Source organism: Camelus dromedarius, chromosome 18, assembly GCF_036321535.1.
Source record: "Camelus dromedarius isolate mCamDro1 chromosome 18, mCamDro1.pat, whole genome shotgun sequence".
Lineage (NCBI taxonomy): Eukaryota > Metazoa > Chordata > Mammalia > Artiodactyla > Camelidae > Camelus > Camelus dromedarius.
In genome coordinates, this window is record NC_087453.1 from 41,931,880 (window position 1) to 41,951,211 (window position 19,332).

At 39.9% G+C, this 19,332-nt stretch overlaps 1 protein-coding gene and 1 long non-coding RNA gene across 3 annotated transcripts in view; one reads left to right on the forward strand and one right to left on the reverse strand.

Moving 5' to 3' along the window:
* Positions 1–19,332, forward strand: part of MACROD2 (mono-ADP ribosylhydrolase 2) — a 1,873,695-nt gene that overhangs the window by 1,822,230 nt on the left and 32,133 nt on the right. For both annotated transcript variants that reach the window (XM_064475896.1, XM_064475895.1), the window contains exons 15-16: positions 1,095–1,169; positions 1,464–1,556. In XM_064475896.1, coding sequence (XP_064331966.1) covers positions 1,095–1,169; positions 1,464–1,556 — 168 coding nt within the window. The remainder of the gene's footprint in view (positions 1–1,094; positions 1,170–1,463; positions 1,557–19,332) is intronic.
* On the reverse strand, positions 2,261–17,060 carry LOC116147429 (uncharacterized). The gene is made up of 5 exons (XR_004131025.2): positions 16,995–17,060; positions 11,832–11,914; positions 10,427–10,553; positions 5,411–5,953; positions 2,261–4,441 (listed from the first exon to the last, which is right to left on the reverse strand). It is a non-coding gene; the product is annotated as an uncharacterized LOC116147429 (long non-coding RNA).

The following is a 19,332-nucleotide window of genomic DNA, read 5'->3' on the forward strand; positions in this document are numbered from 1 at the left end:
CTGAAGGAACACACTCTTTTAGGAGCAAGAGGCTGGAGGAAACACCCAGGGGATCTGAAGCTTCTTCTCAGACACAACACACTTCATGTCTGTTGCTGTGCCATTTTCTAACCAAGTGACATGAATGGGCCTGGTGTCAGTGGGCTCAGAACATACACTTGCCCCCCAGGAGCCACTATGTCACATGGTCACAGCCAGAAGTAGAGACAAGTAGGAAAAATAGTGTATCTCCTACAGGGAAGGACCCAGGCAAAGAACCCAGGCGCTTCTGCCTTCCCTTTGTGCCTATAACCAGCTCTAGCTCTGGACTTGCTTTTTGTTTTGTTTTGTTTAATTTAATAGTTAAATATCCTTAGCATAAAGTCTTTCATTAAAATGATTCAAAATGGGCAGGTTTCAATTTCCTCTCTTAGTGAGCATTTAAATGTTCTAAACTCCACAGGGGAGGGGAGGGGAGGGGTAGAGGCCAGGGATCAGGGATGGGGACAGGGAGAGTGTGTGTGGAAGGAAAACCATTGCTAGATAATCAGCCTCAGAGTAATCAGGAGTTGTCTGAATTCTCTCTGGACCTTTGCTGTATTTAGTAGGTGTTTTACAAGAACGGTTGCCAGGTGAGCCAAACTCGGTGTGCTCACATTACTCAAGTTATTTTTTTAAGCTCTGTTGATGGAAAAGTGAAAATACAAGTAGTGTTTTAATTTTACAGGAATCCTCAATATGGGAAATATCTATATATTAAAGGAAAATTTCATGTAATTAACACGTGCAGCCCAGAAATTATTTACAATTTCAAAACTTCCAGATTATATCCATTGATGTTCAATGTATTGTAAGCTAAATACTGATTATAGCAATCAGTTCAAAGAAAAGGGTTTTACCCTTCATTGTCTGGATAGTTCTCATAAAATAATTGATATAAATATGATTATTTGCAAAATGATATTGTCACCTTCCACTTTGGTTCAAAACTGTTCTTTACAATTCCAGGCATGATCAAAGCATAGTTTCTGAAATTCTTGCCTTTTCAAACCAGGGATAAAGATATGGTCATGCAGATCACATTTCTATTATTTTTCAATCACTGTTCTTAACAGGACAAGAGAATGATTCAACGAAGAATGAAATAAAAATTGAAGCAGAGTCCCAGAGCTCACATATGGAAACAGAAGGTATTAAAATCAAAATACTTTGTTATTCGAGAATGAGGTGAAACTGTGAACCATGACTTCTCTATACACTGATGTGTATGAGTGGTGTGCGTGAGTGTGTGTGAGTGGTGTGTGTGTGTGTGTGTGTGCCTTAGGCAGTGATTTCTAGTGAGTGGTAATAATGTTCTGCTTTGAGTGCCTGTTGAAACTCGGAGGGGAAAAAAAAACCTTTAACTGTCTATACTTTAGTCACTGAGTTTTCTCAATGATTCCACTACAACATGCCTGAGTATCCTTCTGTCTCATTCTATTTAGAGTTTTCATCAAACCAAGAAGACACCACGATTGTGGAGCAACCACAAGTGATTCCACTAACAGATGACCAAGAAGAAAAAGAAGGTGAAAAAGGTAGGACTGCTCTTAAATTAATCCATCAAGAGTGAGAGTGTCTTTGGATTCCTGCCTAGAATTCCACCGTCAGAGTTATGCACATGCCATTGTGGTCTGTAAAGAGGGGAAATGAGTATTTCTTTAATCCTAAACCGTCTTTTGAAAGTAGACTAGAATCTAGAAGTAGCAAAGAAGATACTTATAAGTTTTTCATCCTTCCAAAGAGTTATGAGGATGTTTTTATTATTCATTTAGATTCAATTTTTTAAAATTATAGTTTTGAGAAATCCTCTAAGAAATAGAAATTATGGACTAGATGGATAAAAGTCTTAGATAATCTGAAAATAGATTTCAGACAAATAGATTAACCATTTTGCATTGATTTTATTCTGTCATCCTTCATACAGTAGTGATTAAGGAAGAAATTTATGTGAAATTTGCACATTTATGAACCTTCTGTATTATGGACTTTGTCCACTAATATGAGGATACAATAATATTGAATGCTGTTAACAAAAGTGAGTATTATAATGACTTCAGAGGACATACGAGGAATGAACATTTAGTAAATTTTAAAGCAGCAATTGGAGCAAGAAGTCAATATATTGGAATAAAGATAAACATTTTTAAAAATCTTTAAAAAATGATCAAAGAAATTTATTATTTATGAAAGAACTTAAAGAGTTTCATTTTCCAATATAAAGCAATCTCTTAAAGGAAGCTAAAATGTGAAATGAAAAAGGAAATAATGTCTGTTACACCATGTCATAAATCATACTGTTCTTAAATAAATGTATTTTTGAAAAGTAGTTACAGGGTAATAACTTGACAAGCCTTGTTTATAGAACACAGTGATCAATTTTGTTTCCAAATGAAAAAGCAGGCATGATCTCAATTGTAAAAACAGGTCAATGGTAAGTACAGCTTCCAAGTTATGAACTCTTTTTGGCAGCAGCATGACACAGTTTAATTACTAAGTCATGTTAGTGATTTTGACATCTTTTTTTTAAATTTCCACTGCATTAAAAGCACAATGTTTTTCTATGTCTATGTCTCTCATGACCTTTTCTCTAATTGCAAACCCTAGTTCAGAGTCATGACACCATGTTTCTGACAAGTCAAGTAAATGGTATACTTGGAGAACTTTAAGTCTGAGGATGATAGTAGAAAATTGATACAACCCTTACTTCAAATACAGCTACATGGCCTTGCTCCCTCCAGTAGTTACTTGTGAAATGTAAACTACACCATGCTGCGTCTGCCTGCTGAATTTCACTATAGCAGAAATTATTTACTTTGTATATTGTGCCTCAAGATGTGCAAAAGAGGAGCATCAAACAACGGGTACGCTGTCCGCATTTTAACTAGACCCACAAGGGAGAAGGCTCATGTTCAGCACACACTGACATCACTGGCTTCTCCAGCACACAGCACCCCTCTAATTACTGAAGGGTTAATTCTCCCTTGTAGAGATGGCAGTCCTCTTCTGCAAGTGGTGGGATGGCAGGTGAGAAAGAAGTGAGATCAAATTCTGTTACTTGCTAACAGCAACTTTGAAGTTAGATTTTTTTGTTAAAATTTGACTTTTCACTGTAAGAGAATAATCATGCCTGTGGCTTGAATTAACAGAGTTTTCCCTTCTTTACCATGGATGATTAACTTGACTCTGCCTTGAGTGTTTCTGTCTCAGTTTGAAATAACTTAAAATCAGTCACCTTTATCATGTTATTCTTTGCTTCCAAGTAAGAGTTTAAAGCCATTCTGTTACATATAAGAAAAGTAACCAAAGGAAAAGGGAGCAGCACAGATTTGAGGTGCTCTGCAGTAGCCCTGCTCCCCACTGACAGACTGGGTGACCTGGGGCAGATGATTTAACCTTTCAGTGCCTCAGTTTCCTCATCTGTAAGGTGGTGATGACAAAAGGACCCGTCAAAAATGGTTCTGATGAAAATTCAATGAGTAAAGCATGGAAAGCAATTCCAACAATACCTAACACGCAGAAAGCACACCGCATTTTTAATCACAATTTGATAAACTGATGACAAAGTCAAAAGAATCCACATGTGGAGTTCCTCAAATCCATTCCTCACAACTTTGAATCCATAAAAATTTTACATCATCTATATTACCCTTCAACAACAAATTGTTCTGCCCATTCCAATTTCAGTACCATCTCCTGCAGGCAATTTCAGTAAGTACATTTTTTTCCATAAAGATAGAACAGTTAATGAAAGGTGAGGTGGGAGACATCTCTCTGTGTTCAGAAAGTCTTTTTTTTTTTTTGGTCAAGATCTCAGTCTTCTGTTTGAGAAATGCCAATTCAAACATAATTTCTATTTTTTAAGATTTATTGGTACATCCACGGACTAGAAGTAGTAAATACATTCAAAGTAGTAGGATGTTCCTTTGCTTTCTTTTGTGTCATATAGTTAGTAAAGAGTTGTTTGAGGACATTTTGAGACTATAGCTCCAGGTTTTGTGGATATGCACAGTGTCTCTTAATGGAAAGCTGAATATGTTCATTAAGAACTACGCATCTGCAAACAAAATCCAATGAGTATTCTGTTCCAATTGTATGGATATTCTTACAGACTTAGAAATATTGGTTCTCTTTTATTTTGAGAATCTTTCTAAGGAGACAGGCAGTGGTCACCTTCAAAAAATTCCAGGAAAAATGGATAACCCTTTTCTTTATTTCACAACATCCTGTAAGATTGAAAAATGTAGATACTCTTCAAGCTACATCTTCGATGGCTCCCAGGTGTATGGGCACAGATGTTGCAACGTTAAGTTTTGAAGTTAGCGCTGCCAAAATACGGGTTTTGAAAAGAAGAGAAAATATTCAGCAGAAGTTCATGCTGATAAAATTACACAATAGCACAATGGACATGTCCCTAGGAGACCTGAAATACAAAAATTTCAACAGACACAAAGTGAGGTATCACATATGGCAGATTTTCTCACATAGCCACACTGCCTCTTCCTAAATGACTCCAGTTTTATGCTTTCCCAGCAGGGCCTACAGCACATATGAAATCCAGTAAAATTGTATCATTTATGTTAATAACCAAATAGGAAAGTAATCTTATAGGAGAGCTCCTCTGAAAAGGATCTTGTGTTTTAGCATAAAATTAAAGTGTTTTTTTTCTGAAGATTTTTAATTCTTTTTTTAAAAATTGAAGTATAATCAGTTTACAATGTTGTGTCAATTTCTGGGGTACAGCATAGTGTTTCAGTCATACATATACATACATGTATTTGTTTTCATATTGTTTTTCATTATAGGTCACTACAAGGTATTGAATATAGTTCCCTGTGCCGTACAGAAGAAAATTGTTGTTCATCTATTTTATATATAGTATTTAGTACCTGCAAATCTCGAACTCTCATTTTATCCCTTCCCATCCCCTTTCCCCCCTGGTAACCATGGGTTTGTTTTCTATGTCTGTGAGTCTCTTTCTGTTTTGTAAATAAGTTCATTTTTGTCTTTTTAACTTTTTTTTTCTTTTTATTTATTCATTTTTATTGAAGTTTAGTCTGCCTACAATGTCATGTCTGTTTCTGGTGTACAGCATAATGTTTCATATACGTGTATTTGTTTTCCTATTCTTTTCCATTGTAGGTCACTACAAGGTATTGAATACAGTTCCCTGTGCTGTGCAGTAGGACCTTGTTGTGTATCTGTTTCATGCATAGCACTTAGTGTCTACAAATCTCACTCCCAATTTGTCGTTTCCTGAAGATTTTTATTTCTAGTTGAATTTTAAAATATTTGATCTAAAATCTTAACTATATCAGCATAGTACCATTATTATGTCACATAAATTTAAATTATGTTTTATTAGGAATACACTGGACTTTCCAAGCATTACCTAGAATGTGTGCATCCCAACTCTTTTTCTTGTATCCATCAACAAGTGTAATATGGAAGAGCACTCCCGTATCTTTTACCTCCAGTTGATCAAAATGTTGATGGAGATTTAAGGTATATTGTGTTCTAAGTTCTTGGAAAAAGATAGATATTGACAGGCATGCAAGTAGACAGTGAAGTGTTAACCAGCAGCGAGTGCTAATCATCATGTCCTTTGGCTCATGGTTTGGCCTCTGACGAGCAGGACCACGTGACTAGGTGTGCAGAGAGCTATGGCCTCAGACTCTGGCCATGTGGTTCCTGGCTTTCTGTGAATCCCAGTTTCTGGGGTTCTAAGTGAGAGATATGAACCCAATGATGCAGCGATGAGGTTCTCCAATTTTATAAATTTTCTGAGAAGGCCAGCTCTGAAAAACCACATTCTTGATGAAACAAGGAGTGATGACATGGGAGCCAGTGGTCACCAATGTACTGAGAAAGCTGCAGTCCTAGGTTTTACTCAGTTTTATTCATCGTATTCTGTTGATAAAAATGCCGAGGTGATCTAGACCAGACAAAGAGATCAGACAAATTAATCATATTCTATTTCAGGGCTTAACCAGTAATTGGACACCTAATTATTCCCTGAAGATAGTTTAAATGGGGTAAAAGTGCCCTTACACTCAAAGTAGGTTTACACACAAACTCTGCTCAGAACCAGGCTGGATTTCCACCACCATCTTTCTTAGTCCTTATGAGAAACTTCCTCTCTTCTCTGGCCACTGTTTCATCCTTCAGTGAACGCACAGTGAACTGCTTTCTCCTCTGCTCCTACCAATCAAAGCCGTTAGGGATTTATTTTCTCTACAAAGCACCGCTACACAGCCCTTGATGTTTTCCATTATTAATGAAACTCTTACATCGCTGACAGAGCCCTTTCCCCTCAACTTAAAAATTAGCCTCCACACCAGCAATGCAGCAACACACAAACACACGACACCCATGACACTCAGGCTTTCGAACTCCAGTCTGTGTGTTTTGCCACCAAGAATCATGGCATATATATATATATATATATATATATATATATATATATTTTTTACTGAAGTATCCTTGATTTATAGGCATTATTTGATTCATGTGAAATATATGAACTTTCATCTTGAATAATTAATTTACTGGAAGTTTATATTTTCAGAAAGTCTTTGTACCTTACCTTCCCCAGTGAAGTCAACTTTGGTAAAACTGCATTTTTCACGCTGGCAGCACTAGAAGTTAGTTTTTTAGGGCAACTTCATTTTCAAATGATTTCTTCTCTTATTGGCCTTTTTTCCTAATAATACTTTGTAGCTAGAACTTGTCAACCAAAATTTCATTTGGGGATATAAGATAAATTAATAATGCTGGTGCCTGTTCTGGTTTTATGAATATTTTTAAGTGTTTCATGAAATTCCTTGTATCGGTTCAATACACTGAATGTAAAAATCATAAAGTTTTAAGCTAGATTATTTAAATCTTCTGCACATCTCCGTGTATGCAATAGATTCATACAGAATCAGTTCATTCAAGTTACACTGTATAAGGTAGGAAGATACAATGTTTATATTCACATTTAATATTTTTTAAAATTTATTTTTAGAGTACTAATTTTCATCATGTTTCTTCCTCAGATAAAAGTGTAACTGACCTATACTTTTAAAGTTAAAAAACATAGAAGACTGAAAAGTAGATTCACGGCTACAGTAAGAACTTTGGTTCCCACAATGTGTTTCGCGTGCGTATGTGTGCAAATTTGGATTGATCACCTACAAACCTTGTATGTAGCCTCTCAGTAAGAAAGTGTATATCAGGCCTCATGAATGTGGCCAAACCCCCAGCTTGCTGTGATCGTTGTGTCTTTTAAAATGTAGAAAAAAATGTCCTGATCCTTCATTTTACATGTTAGGGAGGAAGGACCACAAACTTAAGGATGTGTGGAGACCCAAAATTTGAAATTGTTAGTCTATCCCTGTCTGGGGAATTTTCAGAGACCATCTCTTCTAATAATTCTCTAGCATCCAGCATTGTTCCTGGGTCCCCTTTGTCTTTTTCTATTTCCTCCTCTCCTTAACTCTGCAATTTGATTTACAGTTTCACTTTGGATCAAGCCTCTGTTGCCTGGTCTTGCCAGGAGGCATATGGTCCTGTGGTTTATCAAAGTAATTTGCAAAGATAAAACAGATCTCTCCCATAAGTGGAATTCTATCTCCAGGTTTTGAACTTCTTATTCCTCTCGGCTAGAGTTCTGCAACTCTCCACGAAGTACCTTCTTATCACAACTAATGAAAAGAGTAATTTTTATTTGTACGTAAACATAATATTACTTTGCATGTGCTATCCCTAAATATTCCAGAAAATTAGCCTCCTCTAAAGACAGTGAGTCTAATTGTTAACAGCTGATGGCCATTATATCTGCCCTCTCCTCCAAGGTACTAAATAATACTCCAAGTTGTCATTTTCAGAAATATAAAGTCATGACTCTCATACAAATACACGTTGAATACATGTAAAAGATTTTATTTAAATCCTTAATTAAGGAAGGGACCAGTAAGAAGTAAAACTGGTTCAAAAGAAAATAATATATACACATATTTCCATGGGTATATGTGTATCTCCATGTTACACCTACAATCAGGAATACCGAATGCATCATACGTGTACACAACTTACCCACAACTCAGGAATACTGAAACTTGAAAGATTGGTTAGCATCATATAAGGCAATAAAATATATTCTTTCTTTTCTGCCAAACAGAATGCATTTGCACTGCTGTGACCAAGTCTCATTTTCATTATTGTAATCTTTCTACCAGGTAACTTTTACTCCTATGGCTGTGTAAAGTAGTCTAGTCTAGGAAGTCAGAGGAGCAACCCCCTTATAGAATCAGATCATCTCCAGGTCTCTGCCTTGCCAACCCTTCCAGGTCAATCAGCTCTGTCTCCTCAACTCAGGGGTCTGCAGGCTGTCCTGGAAAGTCTCTGCAGACAGTCAGCAGGACCACGGGGCTTTCCTTCCTGACTCTCCTCCTTTCCTGATGCTCAGGTATCACTAAGGCTTACCAAATTTTAATATTAATTGGGACCATGACAAAAGAAAACATAGCATGCTTAAATTTCATTTACCTCATCCCAACAAATGCCATTATCATGGTGTATTTTAATTCTAAGGTTATCTTAACTTCCCTGATGCATTATCATCATTATTACTATTATTATTATTAATTATTATTCTCATCACTGATTAGTACCACCACTACTGATTTAGACTTATCCAGTAATTACCATGTAACTTGCTTACCGTTCCTTCCTTTATCTTTGACCGTCTAGGATCAGTACCCTTCCACTTGACACACATAGAACTGACAAATGCAGGTCGAAACTCTAAACTGAGTAGAGTTTGTAATAATAATGGATGTGTGAATATGCTCACTTACGCATTTTGTGGTAAAGACCAAAATGTATGTCAACCCAAATTTTAGCATATAACCTTCAAATCAGATAGTAGTTGGATTACCCGCTTTTAAAGACTACAGAGGTTCAACGTCTGTTTACATAAAAGATTTTAAAAAAAAATAACAAGTAGCCACGAACTGTTATGTCATCTATATTGGATAAAATAATTGCGGTGCTTGAGTTTAGACTTAACCAGTTCACTTGATTTCATCAGATGAAGGAATTTCCAGATCCTATAGATTGCACACGAGGTACATCCATTCTGATCTGGATTCCGAATTTAAATGCTACTTTTCTTTCTGTTTTAGAAGGAAACTGTTTCTTTTCATTACTCTTTATACTTCAGATGCCTTCATTTCAGTGCAGTATGTAAAGAACAGGTGGTATAGAGAGTACTTTGAATGTTAATTATTTTTTTCATTTATTTCACTGTGAGGATTTACCTTTCAATGTGTTTTTATAATCAAGATGGAAACAATTAAGGAGCTTGCTGCTTGAATGTTTCACTACATTTATTTTATGACATCTGCTGCAATAATTTAAAAAAAAAAGAAAAAGGAAAAGCAGCGTTTTACCAATAGCAAGGGCTTTGGGTTGATTGTATGTGACTGTTTTACTTCATCGTGAATCTTCAAAGGAAATGCTGAGATCAGTCAGCTATGTTTCTAACCAATAGATATCTCATTGTGAGAGCTTACGTTTTTGACATAGAAGCACATCTGTTCATTTTTCAGAAATGTCATAATTTATTATTCTTGGATTTTAATTGAAACTAATAGAAAAAAACTACAAAGAAATAGAAATGAAAGGGAAAAACTGGATATTTCTTCTTAAAGACTTATTTGAAAAGAGAATGTTTATTTTCCATTTATCATATTTAGTTTATTTCTCAAAAATACACAAAATATATTTCACCTGTCCTTCATTTTTCTTATTTTTTATCATAGTTTACAAAATCATAATTTCAGGATCAAGAGGGGTGCGATTCATAATATATTAAGACAGGGACATGTAATTTCAATGGAAAGGAACACTTTTCAAACTTAATTAGTCATTTTATACTGTATTACATTACTTTTTCCTATTAACAAAATATTATGGACAACCTATATGATCAGAAAATAAAACTTACATTAAATGTAGTGATTATACATAATTAAATAGGATTGTGATAGATAAGATAAATGTAGATATAATGTGTGTGTGAGAGAGAGAGAGAGAGCCAGCAAATGCCTAGATTTGAAGATGCTGTGTTGCTGGCTTTGAGGATGGATGAGGAGGCCATGTGAAACAAGGAATACAGGCAGCCTCTGAAAACTGGAACATGTAAGGAACTGGATTCTTCTAGAAGGAAAGTAACTCTATTGATACCTTGATTTTAGCCCCATAAGAACCATTTCAGACTTGCAGCCTCCAGAACTGTAAGAACTAAATTGGTGTCATGGTAAGACACAGGCTACAGTAATTTGTTACAATAGGAACAGGGAGCTAATACCATAACCTTGCACATGGTTACTCCAAACTAAGTTGAAAAATTCAGGCTTACCGTAACAGATCCCCAGCGAAAGGAGAGGTTCCAACATCTGTCCATGTTCTAGCTGAGAACTGGTGAATCTATGCTGTGTTAGGCAGCATTTTTATTGTCATGACCGATCCCTTTTAAATGCCAGTATCTGTCGGTTGCACAAGTGGAATTTAATTCAGGTAAATCTTATCACTGTGGCCACAGTAAGTGCTGGTAGAATAGTTGTGCATCCCCAGGAGATTAGAAGAAAAGGAATTAAAGGCAGTAGGAAAACAAAAAGAGGAAGGAGGGAAGGAGATAGAAAGGAAGAAGAAGAAAGAGAAGGAAAAGGAATGGAAGGAAGAGAGAGCATGGGTTTCTTTTTTCTTGTCTGGGAAGAATGATAATTAAAGTAAATATCCAACCAATACTTTCTGGAAATGGAGGAGATATAAAATTCATGTCCAACAAATGTTCCGCCGGGCTTTCCCTGACTAATACCACAAAATGGGGCTAGAGATCCCCTCGACCTCAATAGTTTCTAATAGTTTAAAGCCAAACTGACAACAAACCTTGCTCATATATTGTCCTAGCACAATGGCTCTCAAACTCAGGTGTGCATAAGAATTAGCATGTTTGTTAAAACACAGGTTTGTGGACCCTTCCCCCAGAGATCTGGATACAGTAGGTCTTGGTGGGCCTGTGACCTGCCCGTCTGTTGAGCTCCCAGGTGATGGTGACACTACTGGTCTATGGACCACGTTTTGAATGATATCACTACTCTAGTATTTTGCCTCCAAATTTAGATAATTTTTTTGAAAAATTCCTTATACCTTTCTCTCTGCCTTATTCTTGTTGGATGGTGGGTGTTTAAACATGGCAAAGATGATAGATAGACAGACAGACAGAAGACAGACAGACATAGAACATACTCCTCAGTAGATCCAAATCACCTGGATGTCTTGTTAAAGGATAGATCTCTGGGCTCAATACCTCAAGTTTGGATTCAGTAGGTCTGTAGTGATGTGCAGTAAAAGTTTGCATTTTGAACAAGTTCCCAGGGAATGTGGATGCTACTGGTCCAGGGACCATATTTTGAGAACCACTCAGAAAGCCCTTGTTCATTATCCACACCAGCTGACACACAACAGGCACTGTGAGAGGAGATGACCTTTTTAGCATCATCCTGGTCTCCCAGATCTGCAGCTGGGACCCTGGGCATCAGGGTAGCTATGGTCAGAATGGGGACCTGTTTCCAACTGAAAACTCCAGTTTGTCTGAGATCAGCTGCCCATAAGCCTCTCTTTCCACATATGCACTCCTTGTGGCCACTGACACAGGGCACCCTTCCCACAGCGGCAGGCCTAAAGAGGCAGGATGGAAGAGATACTGCATGCCCAGGTTAGGAAGATGCAGAAAAGGACAGTTTGTTTGTTGGGAAGCATACCTGGGGCCGTCCAAGAGCATCCTGACTATACATTTGAGTGGTGCGTCTGAAAAATGAGTTCCCTGCTGAAAGGTCATTCTTTCCTGGTTTGATGAAAAGGAAACAATGAAGAAAATAAAACTATTTCCCCATTAGTTTAGTAGTTTTACCCACCTTCAGACACAGAATCAAGACAATGTAAAATGAGAGAAAACGACATTCCCTCGTACAGTCTGAGAAAAAAAAAAGAACAAAACTCAAATTTGGGCACAAACTGCTCTTCAACTTGTAGGAGTTACTGTGCACAAAGTAAAAATAACCTTGATTTAGCAGTCCCCTATTTAAGTCCATTTGTCTTCCAAAATCAAACATTTTCTCAGCTGAATTTGAGGGGATTCATTATATTTTTTTTAAGAAGAGAAGAAAAGGAGAAACTGAACAGGGCTTTTAGAGCACTGCACATAAGCTGCTTGCCATATTGAATCAACACCTGGGGCACTGATTTGAAAGCTCAACTCAGGCTGTTCACCTGGATTGCCAAGTAAAACAGAAGCAACTGTCTGGCTGATGGCATCAGAGAGCGTGCGCTTCGCCAGGGCTGCATCTGAAACTGCCTTCAAGGACCACAGATACCCTGGAGAGAAGCGTGGAGATTGTACTGAAACCTCATTCCCATTTAGGAGCGAACCTTTCTCTCCTTTCCACTAACTACCCGCGATTTCTAATTAGAAACGCTTTGCTCAACCAAGCTGGGCTAATTCCCCTTTGTCCCTCCAAAAATGCATCCCTTTTTTGGTGCTGATGTTTGGCTGCATTTATTTGCTAAGCACTGTCTTGCTCAGCCCTCTAAGCCTGTTTGGCCTGCCTTCCCCCACATTCCAAGCAGTAATAGCTTCATTGACCCCATAATTAAAGAAATCCTGTACCTTTCCATTCTGGCTAGCTGCCCTTTTTCTTCCCGCCTATTGTTCTTTTTAGCAACACCACCAGCAGATGGTTAGAGATTTTTTTTCATCCTTTCAAAAGCTTTGTATTTTTCCCATCTCATCAAGCATATCTCAGCCAAATGTAATTAGCTTAAGGCTTTTGAGCCCTCACGGGAGATCAGTTAAAGACCTGAGCAATTTCAATAAAGAGCTTGGAAAGCGAATCCCGGGAGGCTAGGCAGAACCGCGGGAGAGCTGCTAGTATTTGGAAGCAAAGACCCCTCTCATCCTCCCCATCTCTTCTTCTTTTGGCAGGTTAAGTTCCCAGAATATTCATGAGGGCCCCAGGGCTTTGGGCTCTGTAGGGACATTATTGGGTAGGTGGCATATCTAAGCTCTCTTCCTCCGGATCAGTGTTTGGTTCCTTTTAATGGATTTCAATCAGGGAGGGCTTTTTGGGTAGCCCTTAAGTTACTCTCAAATGGCAAACAGTTTGTTTGCTAAATCTCTTAGCCTTTTCATTGAATTTTTTATCCTTTGGTTGGAAACTGGCTGGTAAGCCCTCTTTGTAGTTGTGAGCATTGATATGAAGGCTAAATTAATTAACCGCGCTGCAGATTTGCATCCTGCCTTTGAGTGGTGCCAAGCCCCCTCCATTTCTGAGGGGCCGCATGTATGGCACAGCTGATGCCACAGCCCAAGCCCTTTTCCCGGGAGAAAGCAAGTTTCTGAGACCAAATTAAACTCTATTTTTATTGAAATCGTGTGAAGTAGCACTTAAGCCTGTGAAGCAGACATTTGTCTGGGTTGTTGGGAGAGGGGCAGGGGCTCCTCCTTGAACTGTGTGATATGTATTTTCCCCGAGCGGGAGCCTCGGCGCCTCTGGTGTTGGGTAGTAGGACGATTAAGTGTGTTCTTCTGTCAGTTTCCGTTACCAAGTTGTGCATAAAAGGAAATCATCCTTTGTGAATCCGCTACCGTCTTTTTTCAGCTAAAAGGAGCTAATGACAACATTTGATTAAAATGACTTTTTTCAGTCCGAAGTGGACTAATTAGTTTTTTTTAAATAGTGATGCATAGACATGCAGATGTGTCTTTAATGAAGATTTTATGTATATGCCTCACCTGTAGACATGCCAATCGTGACTTAGGGGGAAATTCCTTTTAAAACATGGGAAGTATGTTCTAAGCATTGTTATACTCTGGCAAAGGCTTGCAGAGCAGACCCCAAACGCTCATAAAGTAACTTATTGTTGTCTCCAGAATACGACAGAATGTTTAAAGTAAAAACTGACTTACAAAAAAAGATATAAACAGGGCGAAAGTTTTCTGAAGGTAGGACAAATAAGAACTCAGTCTTTCGCAGAAGCTTCTCATAAATATTAGTTTTGCACAGAAGAATGAAAAGTTAATTACAATAAAACTGCACTGTTACTGCCTAGAATGCAGCAGACTCGAAGAAACTGGACTATCCCAGCCAGGGGGGCAATTCTGGGTGATGAAACTGGTTGTGTTGGTACAGAGTGAGGAGCAAAAAGAGAAAAGGAAAAGAAGTTGCTGGCAGGACCTTCACTTTACAGCAAGATACAGCAAAGTACAAGGACTATCAGCAAACTTGATGTCCCAAAAACATGCAGAAGTGGTCTTATTCTAGAACTCCTTACGCAACAGTTTTGTCTTTAGCCAGAGTGCTGGGGGCAGCATAACTTTGGTTCATTCCATTTTCCAAATGATTTGATGCTTTATCAGAGAACTTTGGGGGCCAGTTATCTCTATTTTAGAAATTTCCAAAATGAAGATACTCATTTTCCTCCGTTTGGAAGTTACAGAAGTTAAGGGTGTGCAGAGTTAGTGCCCCTGGGGCGGGTCATACACGTAGGTGGAGGAGCCAAGACCTCAGGTTCCTGTCTGAGTTGTGGTCCAGCCTGCTTTCCCCACCTTTCCCCTGCGAGCTACTGTCGAGGAGGGGGACACTCCCTCCTCCACCCTCACTGAGTTCTTGTAGCTGGACTAATAATAAAAGTGACTCAAGACAGATTAACAGGGAAAAAAAAAGAAATAAATCAATTTGTGCACATGGAAATTTCATAGACAATACCTAAGCCATGGCCAAAGCAGGCAGCTTTTATATTTTTTAGACTAAGAAACTATAAATTTGAGAGAAATTGACAGGACAAAGAAACTTAGGTTTGAGTTTTTAATTAGTAAGGAATTTAAGCAAAATTTGGCCTTGAGGTAATAAATTAAAGCAACAAGGTCTGTTTATACAGGCTTCTCTGCCCGAATTCCCTGTCCCTGGCAATAAAGGATGCAGAGAATATACCTTTCATATGAAAGATTTATTTCCTGCTTTCAGGGAGCCAGAGGGTCAAAGTGGCCCTCTTGCTCTGGCCATTTCTTAGTAACTTTAAATCAAAATAATCAATATGCCATCGAGGCATATTTTAGGTGGCCTGTCCTGGGCCTGTCTGTGCCTAACAGAGAATGATACTCAAGGCATCAAATGTGTCTCCTGCATTTCAACTTAACTCCTTTCTGAAAAGGTGAAATCATCCTACTGCGAGTCTGGGAATTGGATTTGATCCTGGCGGTCACCCAATTTAACCTCCTTCCGGGAGGCACAGAGACCCTATCCCCTCCCAGCTGATACTGGAGCCTCAGGACACGCGTGATGGGGAGCTCTCCCCCTTGCACAGCAGCTCTTCCATCCTTGGATGATTCTGAGTCTTCAGAAATGGGTTTGACTTTCCTGTGGCTTCTGCTTATTCACCTCGGTCCTACCCTGCACAGGGAACTAAAATGAGCCCCGCCCTGATGACAAGAGCCCCTTGAGTATTTGCAGGCAGTTTGTACGGCCACCTCCTGTGTCTTCTTGTTAGTCACTTAATTCATCCCTCATTTATTCCAGATGCCCCTCATCTTAAAAGGTTTTCAAACCCTTCATCGTCTCGGCTGCATACATCTAAGCAAGCTCGATTTTCCAACTTCACTCTCAAAACATGGGTATAGAATCACACACAGTGATCCCGACCTTCACTTGTCAAATCAAAGGCTAGAGATTTATTTTTAAGAGGAATTGCTTCAAGTCTGGCTGCTCTGTATATGAACATCTCCCTGGGTGATGAAATATCCCAGCCTGATTCTACAACCTGACCCTCTGGGCTGGAAGGCAGGCTCTTCTCTAACGAGCCAAGAACAAGTTATCTACCCTGAACTTGGTCTTCCCATCTGTAAGTGGGGATAGCATTAGCACCTACCTCAGGGGATTGTTTCTAAAGATCATATGTATATCTACTATGTGTAAAGTTCTAGCAATAGTGCCAGTAACATAGTAAACTTTTTTTTTGCATTGTTTTTCATTGAAGTATAGTCAGTTTACAATGTTGTGTCGATCTCTGGCGTACAGCATAAGGTTTTACTCATACATATACAGACATGTATTCGCTTTCATATTCTTTTTCATTATAGGTAAACTCTTAGTCAATATTATTATTGTGATCATTGCTCTGGAACAGGAGCCCATACTCCAAACCAAGGAAAATCCTCACATGTTGGGGATGACCAGTGAGAAACCTGAGACTGCCAGGAGAGTGGATCAGACGTTACCGTCTGCCCTGTAATTCACTGGCCTATCTACTCCCTTGGTTGCTACAAGCGCAATGTGGGACCACAGGGCACTCTGGAAGACATGCAGCTGCCTCCATCCTCCAGGCGTGGCCCAGCCAGTAGTCTAGTGGTCTTCCTTTGGCTGCGATGCCTTTGATACTAAGAGACCCAGTGAAAGGGATGCAGCCGACCACGAGAAGCACCCTGCGACCCTAGTGCTGTGTCATGGGAGTGCATCTGTCCCCACTGCTTCCGTCCCCCTGCAGAAGTGCCAGGGCCATGCAGACAGCCCCAAAGTCTGGCAGAAAAGGGCCTGCAAACTTAAGGAATAAAACATTCACAGAGGCGGACCTGTGTGCTCCCACCGACCGTATTTTCACTTAGGCACCACAGAGTAAACACTGCAGCTTGTACAGCATGACCATCAGGGTCGTGGCTGACCTTTGTATAGAGACACGGCAAAGCAGGGACCCAGGAGCATGCAAACCACCATCCCTCGGCTTGGAGATTTAAAGGTTTAGAATGTATCATTAGTTCCATTTCCTTACTTGTGCTCCTTGTTACAGGGTTTTATATTTACTAGAACTTCTTCCAGCTGCTGCTCCTGAAATCAAACAGGTTACCAAGGAGGAGACAGAAACAGCATCCCTACCTCACTCTGTTTCGTTCCCTCCAACGCCCATCCTATAAAGAAACTCAAAATCCCCGAAGGAGCCACATTCTCAGAGAGAAGTACTGAACTGAGGACAAACAGAAATCTGGATTCTGGCAAATCATTAACTGTAAGGAATGGCTGGGAGACACAGTGGTAACTCCTTAATCCTTCTAGGTTATTCCTGGTGGGTTCAATCTTAGACTCTAAAGGCAGAAGTCCAAGTTTTCCCTCTCCTGTGCTTGATTTTAAGTTGCCAGGGTTCAGATTCTTGCTTAACATAAGCTACATTATCATTGGTGTCTTAATTATTATTAAGATTATTAATGATTATGAAAATCTCACCCTAGAAAAAGACAAGAAAGAGGAAGAGCCAGATGTGGTTTTCTCTCTTTGTGAGAGAGGTGGGATGTAGGTCCTGGTGCATTTGGGTCCCCCAGGCAGCACCACACAGCGTCACTGCAGAGAGCTGACCTGCAAAGTCCCTTCTCTGACGGGCTCCCAGGGGACCAGCATCTTGTGACATTCTGTGCTGGGTACAGAGTCCCACTGGCACTCGCCTCTTATCTCAGCGTATGCCAGTGATCACAGCCACAAAGACCAGGGGACAGAATATAAAAGAATGGTCCTTTGTCTTCTTACCATTTTATCTTTTTTTCCCTCTAGAATTTGTATTTTGTACCAACCAAATTGTAACAATAAAAGCAGTTTTAGAAAATGGGAAAAATAGCCCTATGATATGATATCACAAGCTTATTATATCAAACTGTTTGGGGCTGTAGCCTCTTTAAAGTGTGTACTCAGCCACCAGGAGGTTTCTGAAAGTCCTCGTGGGCAGCTCATCCCCACCTCCCCCAAGTGTGCTGCTCCTGGAGTGTGGTCCTCCGGGCTTTTAAGGAATGAGGGTATGGGGATCAGGTTGGGAGACAGCATCCCCTCCATCTTTCATGGGGATGGACCAGAAGCCCCTGGCCATCACTTTTCCCCCGTGGCATTTTGGTCCCTGTGAATCCAGATTCCCCATGATTTGGATTCTGGCAAATCAGTAACTAGAATAAAAGCAGACTGAGGAGGGAGCAGGGACCCAGGCCCCAGAGATGGGAACTGTGCCCTCTCAGCACACGCTTTTATAGGGTCTTATCAAAACCGAGACCTTTCTCCCCAAATGTCATTTTCTCTTCTCAAAACTAAGCCAGTCCTTTTCAAATGGCATATATTCATTTCAAACACCTCACAAGCATCCCTGAACAAACTTCATGAGCCCATGAAGCCTGGACTTTGAGTATCTTACCCTGAATGGGAAACAAGATGGTTTGGGTGGACTCACGCTGGGGCTGCGCTGGTGCTGCCGAAAAACTTGGTGGCGTTGGAAGTGCCGTGAACTGGGCCTCTGAAAAAGCGTGTCCTGATCCGTATTCTGGCAGTCTGCTCCCTCTTGAGCAGGGAGGTGTGAGACCGAACACTAAGGACGTGACACCTGCTTCTTGAAGGTCTGTCAGAATTTACTGACAGTATAAGGTGGCACCTAATGTGCGTGGTCAGAGTTTGTGAGGCCGAAACCACCACCGTTGTCTTAGAATGAGCCAGTTCACCATGCTGTTTGGCTGAAACTGGCTTTTGCCTGATGTCTCTGACGTAGATGCACAATCTAGATTGTCCAGAGTTGAACCCTCGGTTGAAATATCAGCAGATTCCAGTAATTCTAAGTGATGCAAGTTGTCCTGAAGTGCAGGGCATTATAAATCTAGGTCTTTCTTGGAGCAGATGCTAAAATAGGATTTATTTCTTAAGGGAAGTGCCTGTGTGAGAGAGGAGGAAGGGACTGGTAAAGGCTGGGAGAGCCCTGAGACCACATGTTAAGTGTGACCCCCAAGGGAAGGAGACAAGGAAGGAAGTTTGGGAGGTGTGCGGTGTAAGAAGGTTTTGGCAAAGCCTCTGGGAGTCCTTGAGGCAAATTCAGCCAGGAGCAGACTTGTCTTCATTCCCCTTAGTCATTGGCTAGGAGCACACATCCTGTGGGGAAACCTGGCTCAGAACAAACGCAGTGATGGATTCCAGAGCCCAGCAGCCTGGGCCCCTCAGTCAGTGGTTGCTGACTGTTCTCCCATAACTGGGGGTCTGCAAGGTGCATTCTCCCGACTGCCACACGGAGTCCTGGAAACCCACAGAAGCCTCCAGTAAATTACTCTATGTAAGTACACGATGTGCATGTGCAACGAATTCTCAAAAACAAGCCATTTGTCTCCTAAACTGATTATAAAAAGGATGGACCAAGATTTTGACATCCAAAATGAGTGGAAGTGTCTTTCGAAACAATTGCCTTGGGAAGTTGTATGCT